Genomic DNA, 14,017 nt, shown 5'->3' with positions numbered 1-14,017 from the left:
GTAAAAACTCCTGGAGTTCAACCGTCTGCGTCCTGGAGATTTTTTTGGGAGTGTTTAAGCTGAATGGAAACTTAGCCCATTACAGTGAAAAGACTGCAACACAGCTAACAGGGCATACGAGGATCGCCACCATACGGAGCTACTCATTACCAAGAGATAAGCGGCTTCCACTACAGCTTTTGGAGAACTTCGCCGCAGCCTTCCTCTCCCGATACTGGAGACCCAACGACACGCAATGTCACAACGTAGCAATGCTGACAAAGGAAATGGAGACAACCAGTCAGAGTGTGTGCGCTCAAGGAGCAGTCGCTCATCTGGTACATTGTCTGGCTCAAAAATCAGCATAGCCATCGCCATGGCAAAAGCAAAGGCTGAAGCCACGCAAGCTAGAGCGGCACATTCAAAAAGAGAAATCGAGCTTAAAGTGGAGCAAGCACGTATTCAAGCCAGCCTCGTTGCAGAGGCGAACTCCCTAGTAGCTGGTCTACAAGATATGGGTCTCGAAGTACGCAGCAAAGTTAACAGCCCGGTCTCCCATCTATCAAAGACCAGCGCGTGGCTGTCTTTATCTCTGAGCAGGCCAGCCTATGCAACAAGGGTCTATCGGCTACAGAAGATAACCTTCCACCTTCTCGACCAGCCACCCACCCGCATAACGCGGGTCAGACCCAAGCTGCTGCTTCTGCTGCTATTACGCCACACCAAGCTCTCCAGGGCCCTTGGAAAAGCGATGCACCGTTACGACAGAGCTCTAAGCCGCCCTTCTACCCCCCTCCAACTCCCCAATTTAGCAGAACACTTCCGCAGCAGAACCCCAAACAGGATTTTACGTCTCCCACGCACCAGCCCGTTCATGGGACGCCTTACAGAGGTGACCACGACCATTCTACAACCAACGGCCTCATCAAAAATCTTGCTCGCAACCACTTGGTGACTTCAGGTCTCACCACATATGACAACCAGCCAATAAATTACTGGGCCTGGAAAACATCATTCCAGAACGCCATTGCCAATCTAGACCTGTCTGCCGCAGAAGAACTCGACCTCCTAACCAAACACCTGGGAAAAGAGTCAGCAGAACAGGTAAGAAGAATAAAAGCGGTCAACATCAGGAATCCAACTACTGGACTGTGCTCGGCATGGGGGCGCCTCGACGAAGTATATGGCTCGCCAGAAGCCGTCGAACAAGCTCTGTTCAGCAAACTAGAAAGCTTTCCAAAGCTCACAACAAAGGGTCCACGGAGGCTCCGGGATCTAGCCGACCTGTTGTCAGAGCTACAAGCCGCCAAGGAAGATGGCTACCTCGCAGGCATGTCGTACTTGGATACCTCCAGAGGAATTAAGCCCATCATCGAGAAACTTCCATACAGCATACAAGAAAAGTGGCTATACCACGGGACGAGATACAAACAAGAACATTTCGTCAGCTTCCCACCTCCGTGTTGGTGAACTTCATCCGCACCGAGGCGAAAGCACGTACGGACCCAAGTTTCAACCTCTTCATGCCAAGCCCTCCAGCCGAGAGAAGGAATAAATGGGAGAGGCCCACGAAGACGTCTGTTCACGCCCACAAGACACAGGTCTCAGGCACTGCCAAGTCTGAGTTTAAAGAAAGCAGGGAACGCATCGACCTGAATAAACATTGCCCCCTGCACAAAAAGCCCCATCCTCTGAGGAAATGCAGAGGTTTCCGTGAGAAGAGCTTAGACGATCGCAAACAGCTTCTGAAAGAACACTACGTCTGCTTTCGCTGTTGCTCGTCAACAGAACATCTTGCAAAGAACTGCACAGCCGAGATAACATGTACTGAGTGTGGGAGCGCTGCTCACGTAACAGCTCTCCACCCCCACCCACCTACCTGGAAACCCAAGTCGTTCCCCTCCACCTCAGAGGATAGCGGGGAGGAGGACAAAGCGGATAACCAGGAGGTCAAGTCAACGTGCACACAGGTATGTGGGGAAGGTCTGAGTGCCAGAGCGTGTGCTAAGATCTGTCTCATCAGGGTGTTCCCAAACGGACGCAGAGGGGAAGCCAAGAGAATGTACGCTATATTGGATGAGCAGAGTAATCGCTCTCTCGCGCGGTCAGAGTTCTTCGAAGCCTTCAAGATCTCTGGGCGCTCGTACTCATACACACTAAAGACCTGCGCGGGACGTACGGAGACATCGGGGAGGAGAGCCAGCGGCTACACCATAGAGCCATTGGATGAGAAATTGAGTATTTCTCTGCCTACACTCCTCGAGTGCAACCAAATCCCTAATGTCCGTGCGGAGATTCCCACCCCCGGTGCAGCCTACCATCATGCCCACCTAAAATGCATCGCTGACAAGATACCACCTCCGGACCCAGACGCCAACATTCTTCTCTTACTGGGCAGAGATATCTTACGGGTCCACAAGGTCCGAGAGCAGATAAGTGGCCCAGGAGATGCTCCCTTCACCCAAAGGCTTGACCTGGGGTGGGTCATTGTCGGGGATGTGTGCCTCGGAGGTGCTCACAGACCACTGGAGGTGAGAAGTTACAAAACAGCCGTTCTAGGAAACGGTCGTACAAGTCATCTCCAGCCATGTAACAACCAGATCAAAGTGACAGAGGTGTTTGGACAAGCACGTGACTATCAACATCATCCAGCGCTAACCTCGACGATGCTAATTGGAGACAATTTGGGGCAAACTGTCTTCGCTCGCACTCCCAACGACCACAAACTTGCTCCATCCATGGAAGATCTAGAGTTTCTGAGAATAATGGAAGCCGAGTGTTGCCAGGACAGCTCCAACAGTTGGGTCGCACCTCTGCCGTTTAGGTCACCGAGACGGCGACTCCCCAACAACAGGAAACAGGCTCTCGAACGCCTCGTCTCACTTCGGCGCTCACTGGAAAAACGACCACGGATGAAAGCTGACTTCCTAGAGTTTATGGAGAAGATGCTCAAGAAGGCGCACGGAGAAGCCGCCCCTCCCATGCAACCTGGTCAGGAGCGTTGGTACTTGCCCCTGTTCGGTGTGTATCACCCTCGGAAGCCGGACAAGATCCGCGTGGTCTTCGACAGCAGTGCATCCTATGAGGGAGTATCGCTCAATGATGTTTTACTCACTGGTCCTGATCTTAATAACAGCCTACTAGGTGTTCTTATGAGGTTTAGGAAGGAGCAGGTTGAAATCACTGCTGACATCGAGCACATGTTCCACTGCTTCATCGTGAAAGAGGACCACCGGGATTTTCTCCATTTCCTGTGGTATAGAGACAACGACCCTACCTCTGACATCGTGGATTACAGGATGCGGGTCCATCTTTTTGGTAACAGCCCCTCGCCAGCCGTCGCAGTGTATTGCTTGCAGCGGGCGGCTAAGGCAGCAGAGGCCGACTAAGGCAGCAGAGGCCGACTACGGCAGCGATGCCAGGAGATTCATCGACCGCGATTTCTATGTCGACGATGCCTTAAAGTCCTTCAGCACAGAGGAAGAAGGCATTGCAGTTCTCCAACAAGCGCAGAAGATGCTTGCGGCTTCCAACCTCAGGCTACACAAAGTTGCATCAAATCGCTCTGCGGTCATCAGAGCATTCCCCCCCCAGGATCACTCTCAGGATTTCAATGGCCTAGATCTCTTCATTGATGATCTGCCTATCCAGCGTAGCCTGGGACTGTTCTGGAACATGCGCATGGACACCTTCACGTTCCAGATCGAGATCGATCAGAAGCCGTTCACCCGCAGAGGGGTACTCTCGACCGTGAACAGCCTATACAACCCCCTAGGGTTTCTCGCACCCATCACAGTTGACGGAAGACGGATACTCAGAGAACTCACCTTGCAAGCGGAGGATTGGGACGCACCGCTTCCCAAAGACATGGAGATCGAGTGGACTAGATGGAAACAGTCTCTCCAAGACCTGGAGGGGCTCCAAATACCACGCCCTTATACGTCCCTCTCCACCACAGGTGCCCTAAGGAGAGAACTCTGTGTCTTCGCCGACGCATCGGTCAAAGCAATAGCAGCCGTAGCCTACATCAGGGTAACTAGCAAGCAGGGACAGACCGAGATTGGCTTTGTCTTTGGGAAGGCAAAGTTGGCTCCCCAACCTGGCTTAACTATCCCTAGACTTGAACTTTGCGCTGCCGTGCTCGCTGTCGAGATCGCTGAGATGATAGTTGCAGAGATGGACACAACGTTTGACAACATCACCTACTACACAGATAGCAAAGTCGTACTGGGATACATCTACAACCAGTCAAGGAGATTTTATGTCTACGTACACAACAGGGTCCAACGAATCCTTCAGTCACCTTGTCCCGGTCAGTAGAAGTACGTCCCAACGCATCTCAACCCAGCTGACGTAGAACTGTAGCATCAGCCCTGCTCAGCAGCACACCATGGCTCAAAGGACCAGCCTTTCTCTGCGACGCATCAGGGCATCCATCCGAGCTTCAAGAGACGTACAATCTTGTCGACCCCGACATCGATGCCGAAGTGCGTCCACAGGTGACGACGAAACTCACCCACGTCGCCAAAGGTGTGGTACGCCGTCATCGCTTTGAACGCTTTTCCAAGTTCAGCACACTCCGTGGAGCCATCGCACATTTGATCCACGTAGCTAGCTCTTTCGCTTGCTCAACGCAGAGCGAATGTCGAGGCTGGCACATTTGTCGTCCTACAGAAGAGGAGCTGCTGAGAGCCGAAGTGTGCCTTGTAAAGAGTGTCCAGGGTGAGTGCTACGCAGAAGAGCTCAAGTGCATCAACTCGGGAATCAACATACCATCTTCTAGCAGCTTGTGGAGATTGCACACCATTATGGACCAGGATCGACTACTTAGGGTAGGAGGTCGGATCGAGCAGTCAGGCTTAGGCATGAACGAGACTCATCCCATCATCATTCCTGGCCGGCATCACCTCGCCACTCTGCTTGTGTCCCACTATCACGAAGCAGTAAAACACCAAGGGAGACATCTTACTGAGGGTGCCATTCGGGCTGCAGGGTTTTGGCTCGTGGGAGCCAAACGCTGTATCAGCAGTCTGCTTTACAGATGCATCACTTGTAGGAAACTGAGAGGGAAGGCCGAACATCAACAGATGGCAGCCCTGCCGGCAGAACGGCTACAAGTAGCACCTCCCTTCACCTACGTAGGTGTCGATGTCTTTGGACCATGGGACGTCGTTTCACGCCGCACAAGAGGAGGAGTCTCGAACTCCAAGCGATGGGCGGTGATGTTCTCGTGTATGTGTTCCAGGGCGGTGCACATTGAGGTGATCGAAGCCATGAGTGCTAGCAGCTTTATTAACGCCTTGAGGAGATTATTTGCGGTCAGGGGCCCCGCGAAGCAGATACGCTCGGACTGCGGAACTAACTTCGTCGGCGCTTCCTGTGAGCTGGGGATGGACAAGGAAAACCCAGGGTTTGACAGGGTGGAGAAGTACCTCAGCAAACAGAGCTGCACCTGGGTGTTTAACCCACCCCATGCATCTCATATGGGTGGCGCATGGGAGAAGATGATCGGCATCGCCCGCCGTATCTTGGACTGCATGCTGCTTGAACAGAGAAAGTCTCGCCCGACACACGAGGTTCTGACCACGCTTAAAGCGCTATATAAATACAGGCCATTTACAGGCCATTTATGGCCGAGGTAGCTGTAATTATGAACGCAAGGCCGATCATCCCTGTGTCATCCGACCCGGAGTCGCCCTGCATCCTCACACCGGCAATGCTCCTGACTCTCAAAACAGGTTCCACGCCTCCTTTGCCGTCAAGCAAGTTCGAGGAAGCAGATCTTTTCAGAGAGGAGTGGAAACAAGTTCAGAGCTTAGCAGACATGTTTTGGAACAGATGGAGGCGTGAATACCTCAAAACACTGCAACTTCGGCACAAGTGGCAAGGGAAACAGCCGAATCTTCAAGAAGGGGACGTAGTTCTCTTAAAGGATAATCAGGCAGAGAGAAATGAGTGGCCCATGGGCATCATCACGAAAACCTTTCCAGGGAAGGACGGATTGGTCCGGAGAGTCGAAGTGGAGGTCGTCAAGGATGGAAATAGAAGAGGATTCTCTCGTCCTATTACAGAAGTAGTTCTGCTTCTTTCTCCAAAGTCCGATTCCGCCAATTGATGTGGGCTCTTTAAAGATCCCAAGCGGGGAGTGTTATGCCTCCAGAAATGTGTTCTTATGTGTTCTTTTTATCTCGTTATCGCAGCTTAGAGCGACTTGTGTATTTTCGTAACCATGACAACATGAGAGCAGTGCACGCTGGGAGTCAGGAAGTAAATTTACCGTGTGGCTCTGGATATTGGTGTGTGGGCTCACGCAGTCGCCAGCTCCACCGTTACAGGTTTAATCCTTTTCCCTCCGCTAAGGCATAGTCTGTGAGTATAATTCATTTTGTACAATTAAGCGTTGAAGCGTTTTGAACTGTTGTCTGTTATTCGGTTGGCTTTATTGTGTCTCATATAAGCTGTGCGGCTAGGCTGTCAAGCTGTAATAACTAGCCAGATGCTTTGAGCTTATTGCATCTATAATACATTTCATATATTTCATTGTATTGTGTTTACAGTTTCACAAAAGTGCCCAGTAAAAACTCCTGGAGTTCAACCGTCTGCGTCCTGGAGATTTTTTTGGGAGTGTTTAAGCTGAATGGAAACTTAGCCCATTACAATATTCAACATTGCTATCAATACATTTTTCAAAAAATGCCTCTCTGTGCAAAATGGGTTTAAAAACATAAACAGCTGTAGGATCCTGTTTGTCTGTGATTTGAACCGGGGGAACAAATCGTGGCAGGATCAGCCTGATATTATTTGTATCCTGCTGTAACTTTACTGTATAAAGAGCAAACATCTCCAAAATGTCAGGAGCAGTTAGTCATTACAATAAGTGTTTGTAAAAATCAAGAATGTGGGATCCTGTTTGTCCGTGATTTGAAGAGCCCAGCGTTGCTCCTGACGCAGAGAAAACCAATCCTGCAGGGAGACCTACCTCGGCACTTGTGCAGGTGAAGCCAAAGGGAAGATTTGCTTCACCAGATTTTCTCGTCTTTAGCTTAGAATGAAGTTGGTTTGGAAACATATTCAGCGACGCTTCATCTCCTGCTTTGGGTTTCTGTGGGCGCCCCGTGCAAGCAGTGTCCAAGCGTTTTGTTTTCTTCTTTTTCATACCGCGACCCCCCTGCCATGGCTCTGTGCCCACTCTTTGTGTGTGTGTGTGGGGGGGGGGGGGGGGGGGGGGGCACACATTGGGAAGGTCTGGATTAGGCATGGATTTGTCTCCCAAAACATCTGGTCGATGTTAAGTGGTTACAGTGGTCAATCATCCAAATAGTGAGGCTTTGTATATATTAACACAGTGTAGCAGTTGAACAGATGGCGGCGCACACAGTTGCAGCAGCTCGATGTACCACTGGTCGGTGCGGTGTTTTGTTACCTTTGTACGTTTTATGTTCTGTTTTGTGCGCGATCAGTCAAGCGAATAACATCTTCAGCAGACATGATCTTCTTAAGATCGGAGTGAGTTACCGTGTGAGCGTGACCATGGCATTTATCCACTCACACAAAATACCAGAGGAAGTAGCGAGGAGACCGGGCGCTCCTTGGATTACTATTCCGGCGGGAGGGAGACGCAGACGGCGACGAGAGAGAAGGAGGAAGCGAGGCTGCCGGGCTGGCGTGCTAACCAGGCTAAGGAGGAAGCCTTTTAGACCACCGCTCCCGAGTTTATATCTCTCGAATGTCAGATCCTTGGCGAACAAGATGGACGAACTAAGGTTACAAATAACAACGGACAATCACATCAAAAACTCATGTATTCTTCTGATCACTGAGTCCTGGCTGCATCAGTCCATCCCGGACTCTGCCATTGAGCTATTAGGCTACACTGCACAGCGCCAGGATAGAACAAACAATTCCGGTAAGAGAAAAGGAGGGGGAATCTGCATATACGTGAATAACAGCTGGTGTACTAATACAGTGATCATAGACCGTCACTGTTCTCCGGACATAGAATATCTGACTGTCAAATGCAGGCCCATCTATCTTCCACGGGAGTTCACTGTTGTGGTAATAACAACTGTTTACATACCGCCAGATGCAAATACTAACATGGCACTAGCGCTTTTGCACACGAACATCAACAATAAACTCAATAAATACCCTGACGCAGTGCACATTATAGCGGGTGATTTTAATCAGGTGGATTTAAAAACAGCTATCCCAAATTTCCACCAGCATGTGAAGTGTACCACGAGAGGGGCTAACACCTTAGATAAAGTCTAATCCAACATCAAGAAGGGCTACAGGGCAAGACCCTTACCACATCTGGGCCAATCTGACCATTTATCCTTGCTCCTAATTCCTGCATATGCCCCAATCAGGAAAACTGCGTCGACCATCACTAAAACTGTAACAACATGGCCAGAGGGCGCTTCTCAACAGCTACAGGACTGCTTTGACGGAACCAACTGGAATATTTTCCAACATCAAGACCTGGAAATGTTCACAAACAGTGTCCTCTGTTACATCAAACACTGTATAGACACTGTCACAGTAGACAAGCAGATCCGGGTTTACACCAACCAAAAGCCATGGATGACCCGGGAAGTCCAGCAGCTGTTAAAAGAGAAGAACAGCGCCTTCAGGTCCGGAAGCAGGGAGAGCTACAGCAGGGCTAGAGCCAACCTGAAAAAAGGCATTAAGAAGGCCAAGGCGGACTATAGGAAGAAGATCGAGAACCACCTGGAGAGTAAGAACAGCCGGCTGGTGTGGCAGGGTGTCCAGCAGCTGACAAACTACAAGTCCAAATCAGGTATGGCTGAAGGTGATCCAGCACTGGCGGAGGAGCTGAACATCTTCTTCACACGCTTTGAGGTCACTGCACCCTATGCCTCAGAGGAACAGCTACACCATACAGCCCACAGCAGCAGTACCATCATCACTCTGGAGGAGCATGAAGTGAGGCGCACCCTGCGGGCTGTTAACCCGAGGAAGGCAGCCGGCCCAGATGGTGTACCAGGACGTGTGCTGAGAGACTGCGCAGACCAGCTTGCCTATATTTTCACCAGGATTTTTAACCAATCCCTTGAACAGTCAAGCGTCCCACCCTGCCTCAAGACCTCCACCATAATACCCTTGCCCAAGAAACCTCACATCTCTAGCCTAAATGACTATAGACCAGTGGCACTAACCCCGGTGGTGATGAAGTGCTTTGAGAAACTTGTGCGTTACCACATCACAGCAGCGCTACCCAGCAGCCTTGACCCACACCAGTTTGCCTATAGAGCAAACCGATCGACAGAGGACGCCATAGCAACAGCACTCAATGTAGCACTAACACATCTGGAGAGGCAAGGAAGCTATGTGCGTATGCTCTTTGTGGATTATAGCTCGGCATTTAACACCATTCTTCCATACAAACTGGACGCCAAGCTAAAAGACCTAGGGCTTCCTCACAGCACCTGTAAGTGGATCAACAGTTTCCTCACCGACCGCAGACAGAGAGTGAGAGTGGGATGTTACACATCTCCAGCCCTAAATCTAAGCACTGGGTCGCCACAGGGCTGCATGCTTAGTCCACTGCTCTACTCGCTTTATACACACGACTGCGCCCCCGCCCACCAGAGCAACACCATAGTAAAGTTCGCAGATGACACTACTGTGGTGGGGCTCATATCTGGGGGAGATGAGTCTGCCTACAGAGATGAGGTGGAGCGGCTGTCTTCATGGTGCAAGGATAACAACCTTCTCCTAAACACGAAAAAGACCAAAGAACTCATAATTGACTACAGAAGACACAAGACAGAAATCCAACCACTAATCATCAGCGACAACTATGTGGAGAGGGTGGCAGACTTCCGCTTCCTGGGAGTCAGCATAGAGGGAAACCTATCCTGGAGTGTGAATACCTCTGAGCTACTGAAAAAGACACAACAGAGACTGTACTTTCTGAGAGTGCTTAGGAAGAACAACATCACACAGAGACTGCTGGTGTCTTTTTACAGAGCCTCCATCGAAAGCATACTAACGTACTGCATAGGCATATGGTACGCTAGCTGCACAGTGGCTCAGAGGAAAGCACTCCAGGGAGTAATCAATGCTGCCCAAAGGACAATCGGCTGCCCTCTCCTCAAACTGAAAGACCTACACAGTTCCCGCTGCCTCAAAAGAGCCCATAACATCATAAAGGACACCTCACACCCTGGTCACTCCATGTTCGAACTGCTGCCTTCAGGTAAACGGTACAGAACAACATACACAAGGACTAACAGACTCAAACACAGTTTCTACCCAATTGCAATATCATGTCTTAATGCTACTAAAAGTAGATGACTCTCATTGCCCCTGTTGTCATTTGTGCCCCTGATGTTGGAATGCTTTTAGACATGTTTTGTTGGATGCGCTAACAAATTGACTGAGTGATTGATTGTTTGAGTGATATATCAACTAGGTCGTATGTTGAGTGTCTGTATGGGGCCTTAGGCCTGGATTGCGTGGGTGTATTTACCGTATGAGAATACTGTATTTTATATGTATTTCTATCTTTTATATCCTATCTATTATAGTTTTTAAGTATTTATCTTTCGTGATGTTGCACTGACCGGAGACATCTTTCAATTTCATTGTACTTGTGACAATGACAATAAAGAATATTCATATTCATATTCAACATACTATTAGGCTAGCGACTAGAATACAGTAAAAATACCAAGAATACCTGTTCAATCAAAATTAACTTCACTTTGATGTGCTGAAAAACTGCAGTGATTTCCCTGTCTCCCGTATTAGGCTTTGGGATGGTAACCCTTTAATGTTTAAAGAATCTGCTTCCTCTACAGACGACATGTCAGTGGGATTGAAGAGGTCCTCAAAGAATTCCTTGTAACGCTTGACTATATCCTCAGTTGAAATCAGCAGCATTCCTCCTGCACTATATATGTTGTACGTGGCCTGCAGGTACCCCTCAGCTGCCTCCCACAGTCTATCGAGTGGCACTCAGCTGTTTCACGGGCAGCATTAGGGGAGGAGTCAGAGAGAAACTCAGAGTTTGTTGAAGAAAACCTGCCAGTGAGCAGGTTTAGTTCACAGTCTGTTACCATGGTAACTGACTCAGAGTGGAAGTTCACTTGCGTTTTTGAACAGAAAACCAGATTTGTGAGGTGCTTCCTGGATTAGGGCCATTGTCTGTTGCTATCATTTTCAATCTCTTTGTTAATTTTCAAGTCTTTTTTAACGATAGTCTTAGCCTGATTGCTTTAACCTGGGTTCCACCAAGAAGGCGCCTAAAACCACAGTGGGCACCACCCTGATTAACCTGCTTATTGACATATTTTGAGATGCCAAACATAGCAGTGGCATTTGGCAGCTAACAAGGATGATATTTGCCCTAATTTTGAAGAGCATGTTCTGAGTCCCTATACCTTTTTGAAAATGCACTGAACACTCAACCTGAGGCTTTTACCATGACGTGAGTTCAACATAGCCAGTGTGTCATTCTGTTATCTAGTTTCACTTAACCTAATACTGGCAATCAGGATAAGCACCCAAATGAAAGGGCATCTTCCCAATTATTGATAAGGGTGTTGGCAACAGAGTGGCTGACTTTTTTTAGCTGAGAAGCATTATGATTCCATACACATTTTACCTAGGTAAGGGAACAAACAAGGCTATAAGCACCTTAGTAATTGGGCAGCATTCAATATCCTGCAGAAGCATGGGGGTACTGTGACAAAATACTAATAAGCTTTTGGAGGTGGGAGACGAAGACGAAGCCTGTTTGAGTTTCTAGTTACTAACTTGGCATGTGTTGGCCTCCTGGGAGGCAGTATTTGAAGAAAACAAATGCCTAATTTGTTTTTCTTCATCGTTTTTTTTAGAGTGTTTTCTTCAGCTGTGGTATTTCAGGTATGTGGTTGTTTTAAAAGTAAATGGCCAGCATATTTTATTTTTACTGCATATAACTTCAGCACACGGAAATGAGTTGTCATTGCGGTGCAAGAAGTTTAGTAATCCTAGGAGTATAAGTAAAGAGGCTTACTATTAGTTTCATACGTTCCTGGACACTTTTTACCTCTGATTTAAAATCCACTCTGGTAGTGTGCAAACAGCTAAGATATGATTGATGTGATTGCAGACTTTCAGCTTTAATTCAGTGGGTTTAACAAAACTTTTCAATTACAGTCATTTCAATACACTGTACCCCATTTTCAGAGGCTCAAACTGTATGTATAAACAATTTTATATACATGGATTATTTTTAATAGCAGCGTGAAAATTATTTGAAGATAAAAAAACATGGAATACTTAAATTCTGTGTTTACTCCCTTCAGTTGCTGCGTGTTTGTGGTTCTCTCTGCCTTCAGTTTGTTCTTCAATTGAGAAGGTAAAATTAATGTTTTGGAATTGGATCAAGTTTTGTTCAGATACCTGTTTCCATTTCATCACGGACGTGGGTAGTCTGGCATTTGGTGGATAATCTTGACCACGGAAAGTGAAAGGACTATTACTGGACACTACAGTGACTCATTATTGCTTCTATTATATTGGCAATTACTTTCATTTTTTTAAATAAGGCCGAGGCACTTCCTAAAACAAGGGGCGCTCATACAACACAGGAGAATGGATTTATAAGGGACTATTTGCAGTGAGGGCATATGTGAGAATAAATCCAAATACACAGCAGTGTGTGCTGGTTGTAATGAAAGAGCATCAGTGAATCAGTGCAACAGACTGTCTCACTGATGCTCACTTCTGGACAACAGTAAAGTTCACTAGCACAGATTAATCAGATAATATCTATCAGGAAATGATACACACACTGCACACAATGCTCATTAGTAAAACTAATTTATTTTTGGTTTGGATTATTTATTTTTACAATGTATGTACACAATACCGAGAAATATGACCACACTATTTTCTTTTGACTCGAGCCAAAGCATTAGTAAGCTTATATTACACCAGTTAATTTAAAACACTCTAAATGAGCTCTGCTTTAAGAACAAATAACCTCTCCTACTACATATATTGGTTTCCTGTATTTTTCTCCACTGCTGTATAATATTTTAGAAACCTGGGGAGCTGAGTGTCAGTGCAGATCTGCTGAGCTGGGTTTCATAAGCTCAACAAAATGCAGAGTTTCGGTGCAACAAACAGCTCTTTACAATCAGGCAGCCTGCAAAAAGTTGCTGAAAGGTGCAATAGACGATGGCTACAGTAGTGTCCATATGTGTACACAGGACCACATCTGTGGTGATTACAAGCACAACCTATACTGACTGTGGAAACTGCGCACACCATTTTTCTTTTCTTTTTTGATGGCGTGTGGTGCAGTCATAGTTAAGTAAGGCTTCTAATCTCCAGCAGCTTCTGTGGAGCTGTTCATTGACCATCAGCTGATTGGAATTGTTCTAGTAGGTGTTTGAGTAGGAGAAATATATGAGCTCTGTGTCTGATGAATTCAGCTGAGCTGATTATATGTCACTGTTCTTACCTCAATCTGAAGCAAGGCCTCCTCTCTCTGACGGAGCACCTCCACGTCCTCCTCACTGATCTCAGACAGGAAAGCCTGACTTCCTCCCTCTGAGCCTGCTCCAAACAGTGGACCCTCCTCTATCTGCTCACTGGATGGAGTCTGAGGACTCTGTGAGAGCAAAGACATTTTCTTTTATTAGATTTAAAAGGTATAGCAGTAACAGCAAAAATTCAGACAGTGAGCAGTTACTTTGTCTGTTGCCTGGGAATACAAGTGCTCGGGTTGTTGATTAAGTAGCAGCAACTTATTATCACAGCAACTACCAGTTACTGCTGTCTTTTATCTCTCATCTTAAAATTCATGGACAATCCAACTCTGAGCTTGATGGGTTTTTTTAGTGATATGTGTCCGAATAAAATATAACAACAGCAGTGAAAATATATTTTTGACTAAGCATTTTACACATTTCAAATGTGTAATTAGCACCATTAACAATTTTTTTGCATTTCTATTATTATAATGTAATTTCAATTTATCTTGTCTTGGCTTCATTCACTTTTCGCTAAATGATCTTAT

At 47.3% G+C, this 14,017-nt stretch overlaps 1 protein-coding gene across 6 annotated transcripts in view; it reads right to left on the bottom strand.

Annotated features, from left to right (window-relative positions):
- tsnare1 (T-SNARE Domain Containing 1) overlaps positions 1–14,017 on the bottom strand; it is a 276,008-nt gene that overhangs the window by 105,789 nt on the left and 156,202 nt on the right. For all 6 annotated transcript variants that reach the window (XM_086310182.1, XM_086310186.1, XM_086310185.1 and 3 more), the window contains exon 8: positions 13,460–13,609. In XM_086310182.1, the coding sequence (XP_086166308.1) occupies positions 13,460–13,609 (150 nt within the window). The remainder of the gene's footprint in view (positions 1–13,459; positions 13,610–14,017) is intronic.

The sequence above is a fragment of the Aulonocara sp. 'chitande type north' Nkhata Bay genome, linkage group LG11, assembly GCF_057382095.1.
Source record: "Aulonocara sp. 'chitande type north' Nkhata Bay isolate Kocher_YH1m ecotype deep benthic linkage group LG11, A_spYH_male_GT1.1, whole genome shotgun sequence".
NCBI classification, from domain to species: domain Eukaryota; kingdom Metazoa; phylum Chordata; class Actinopteri; order Cichliformes; family Cichlidae; genus Aulonocara; species Aulonocara sp. 'chitande type north' Nkhata Bay.
Note: the sequence above shows the minus strand (reverse complement) of the source record. Positions and strands in the feature narration are given on the sequence as shown.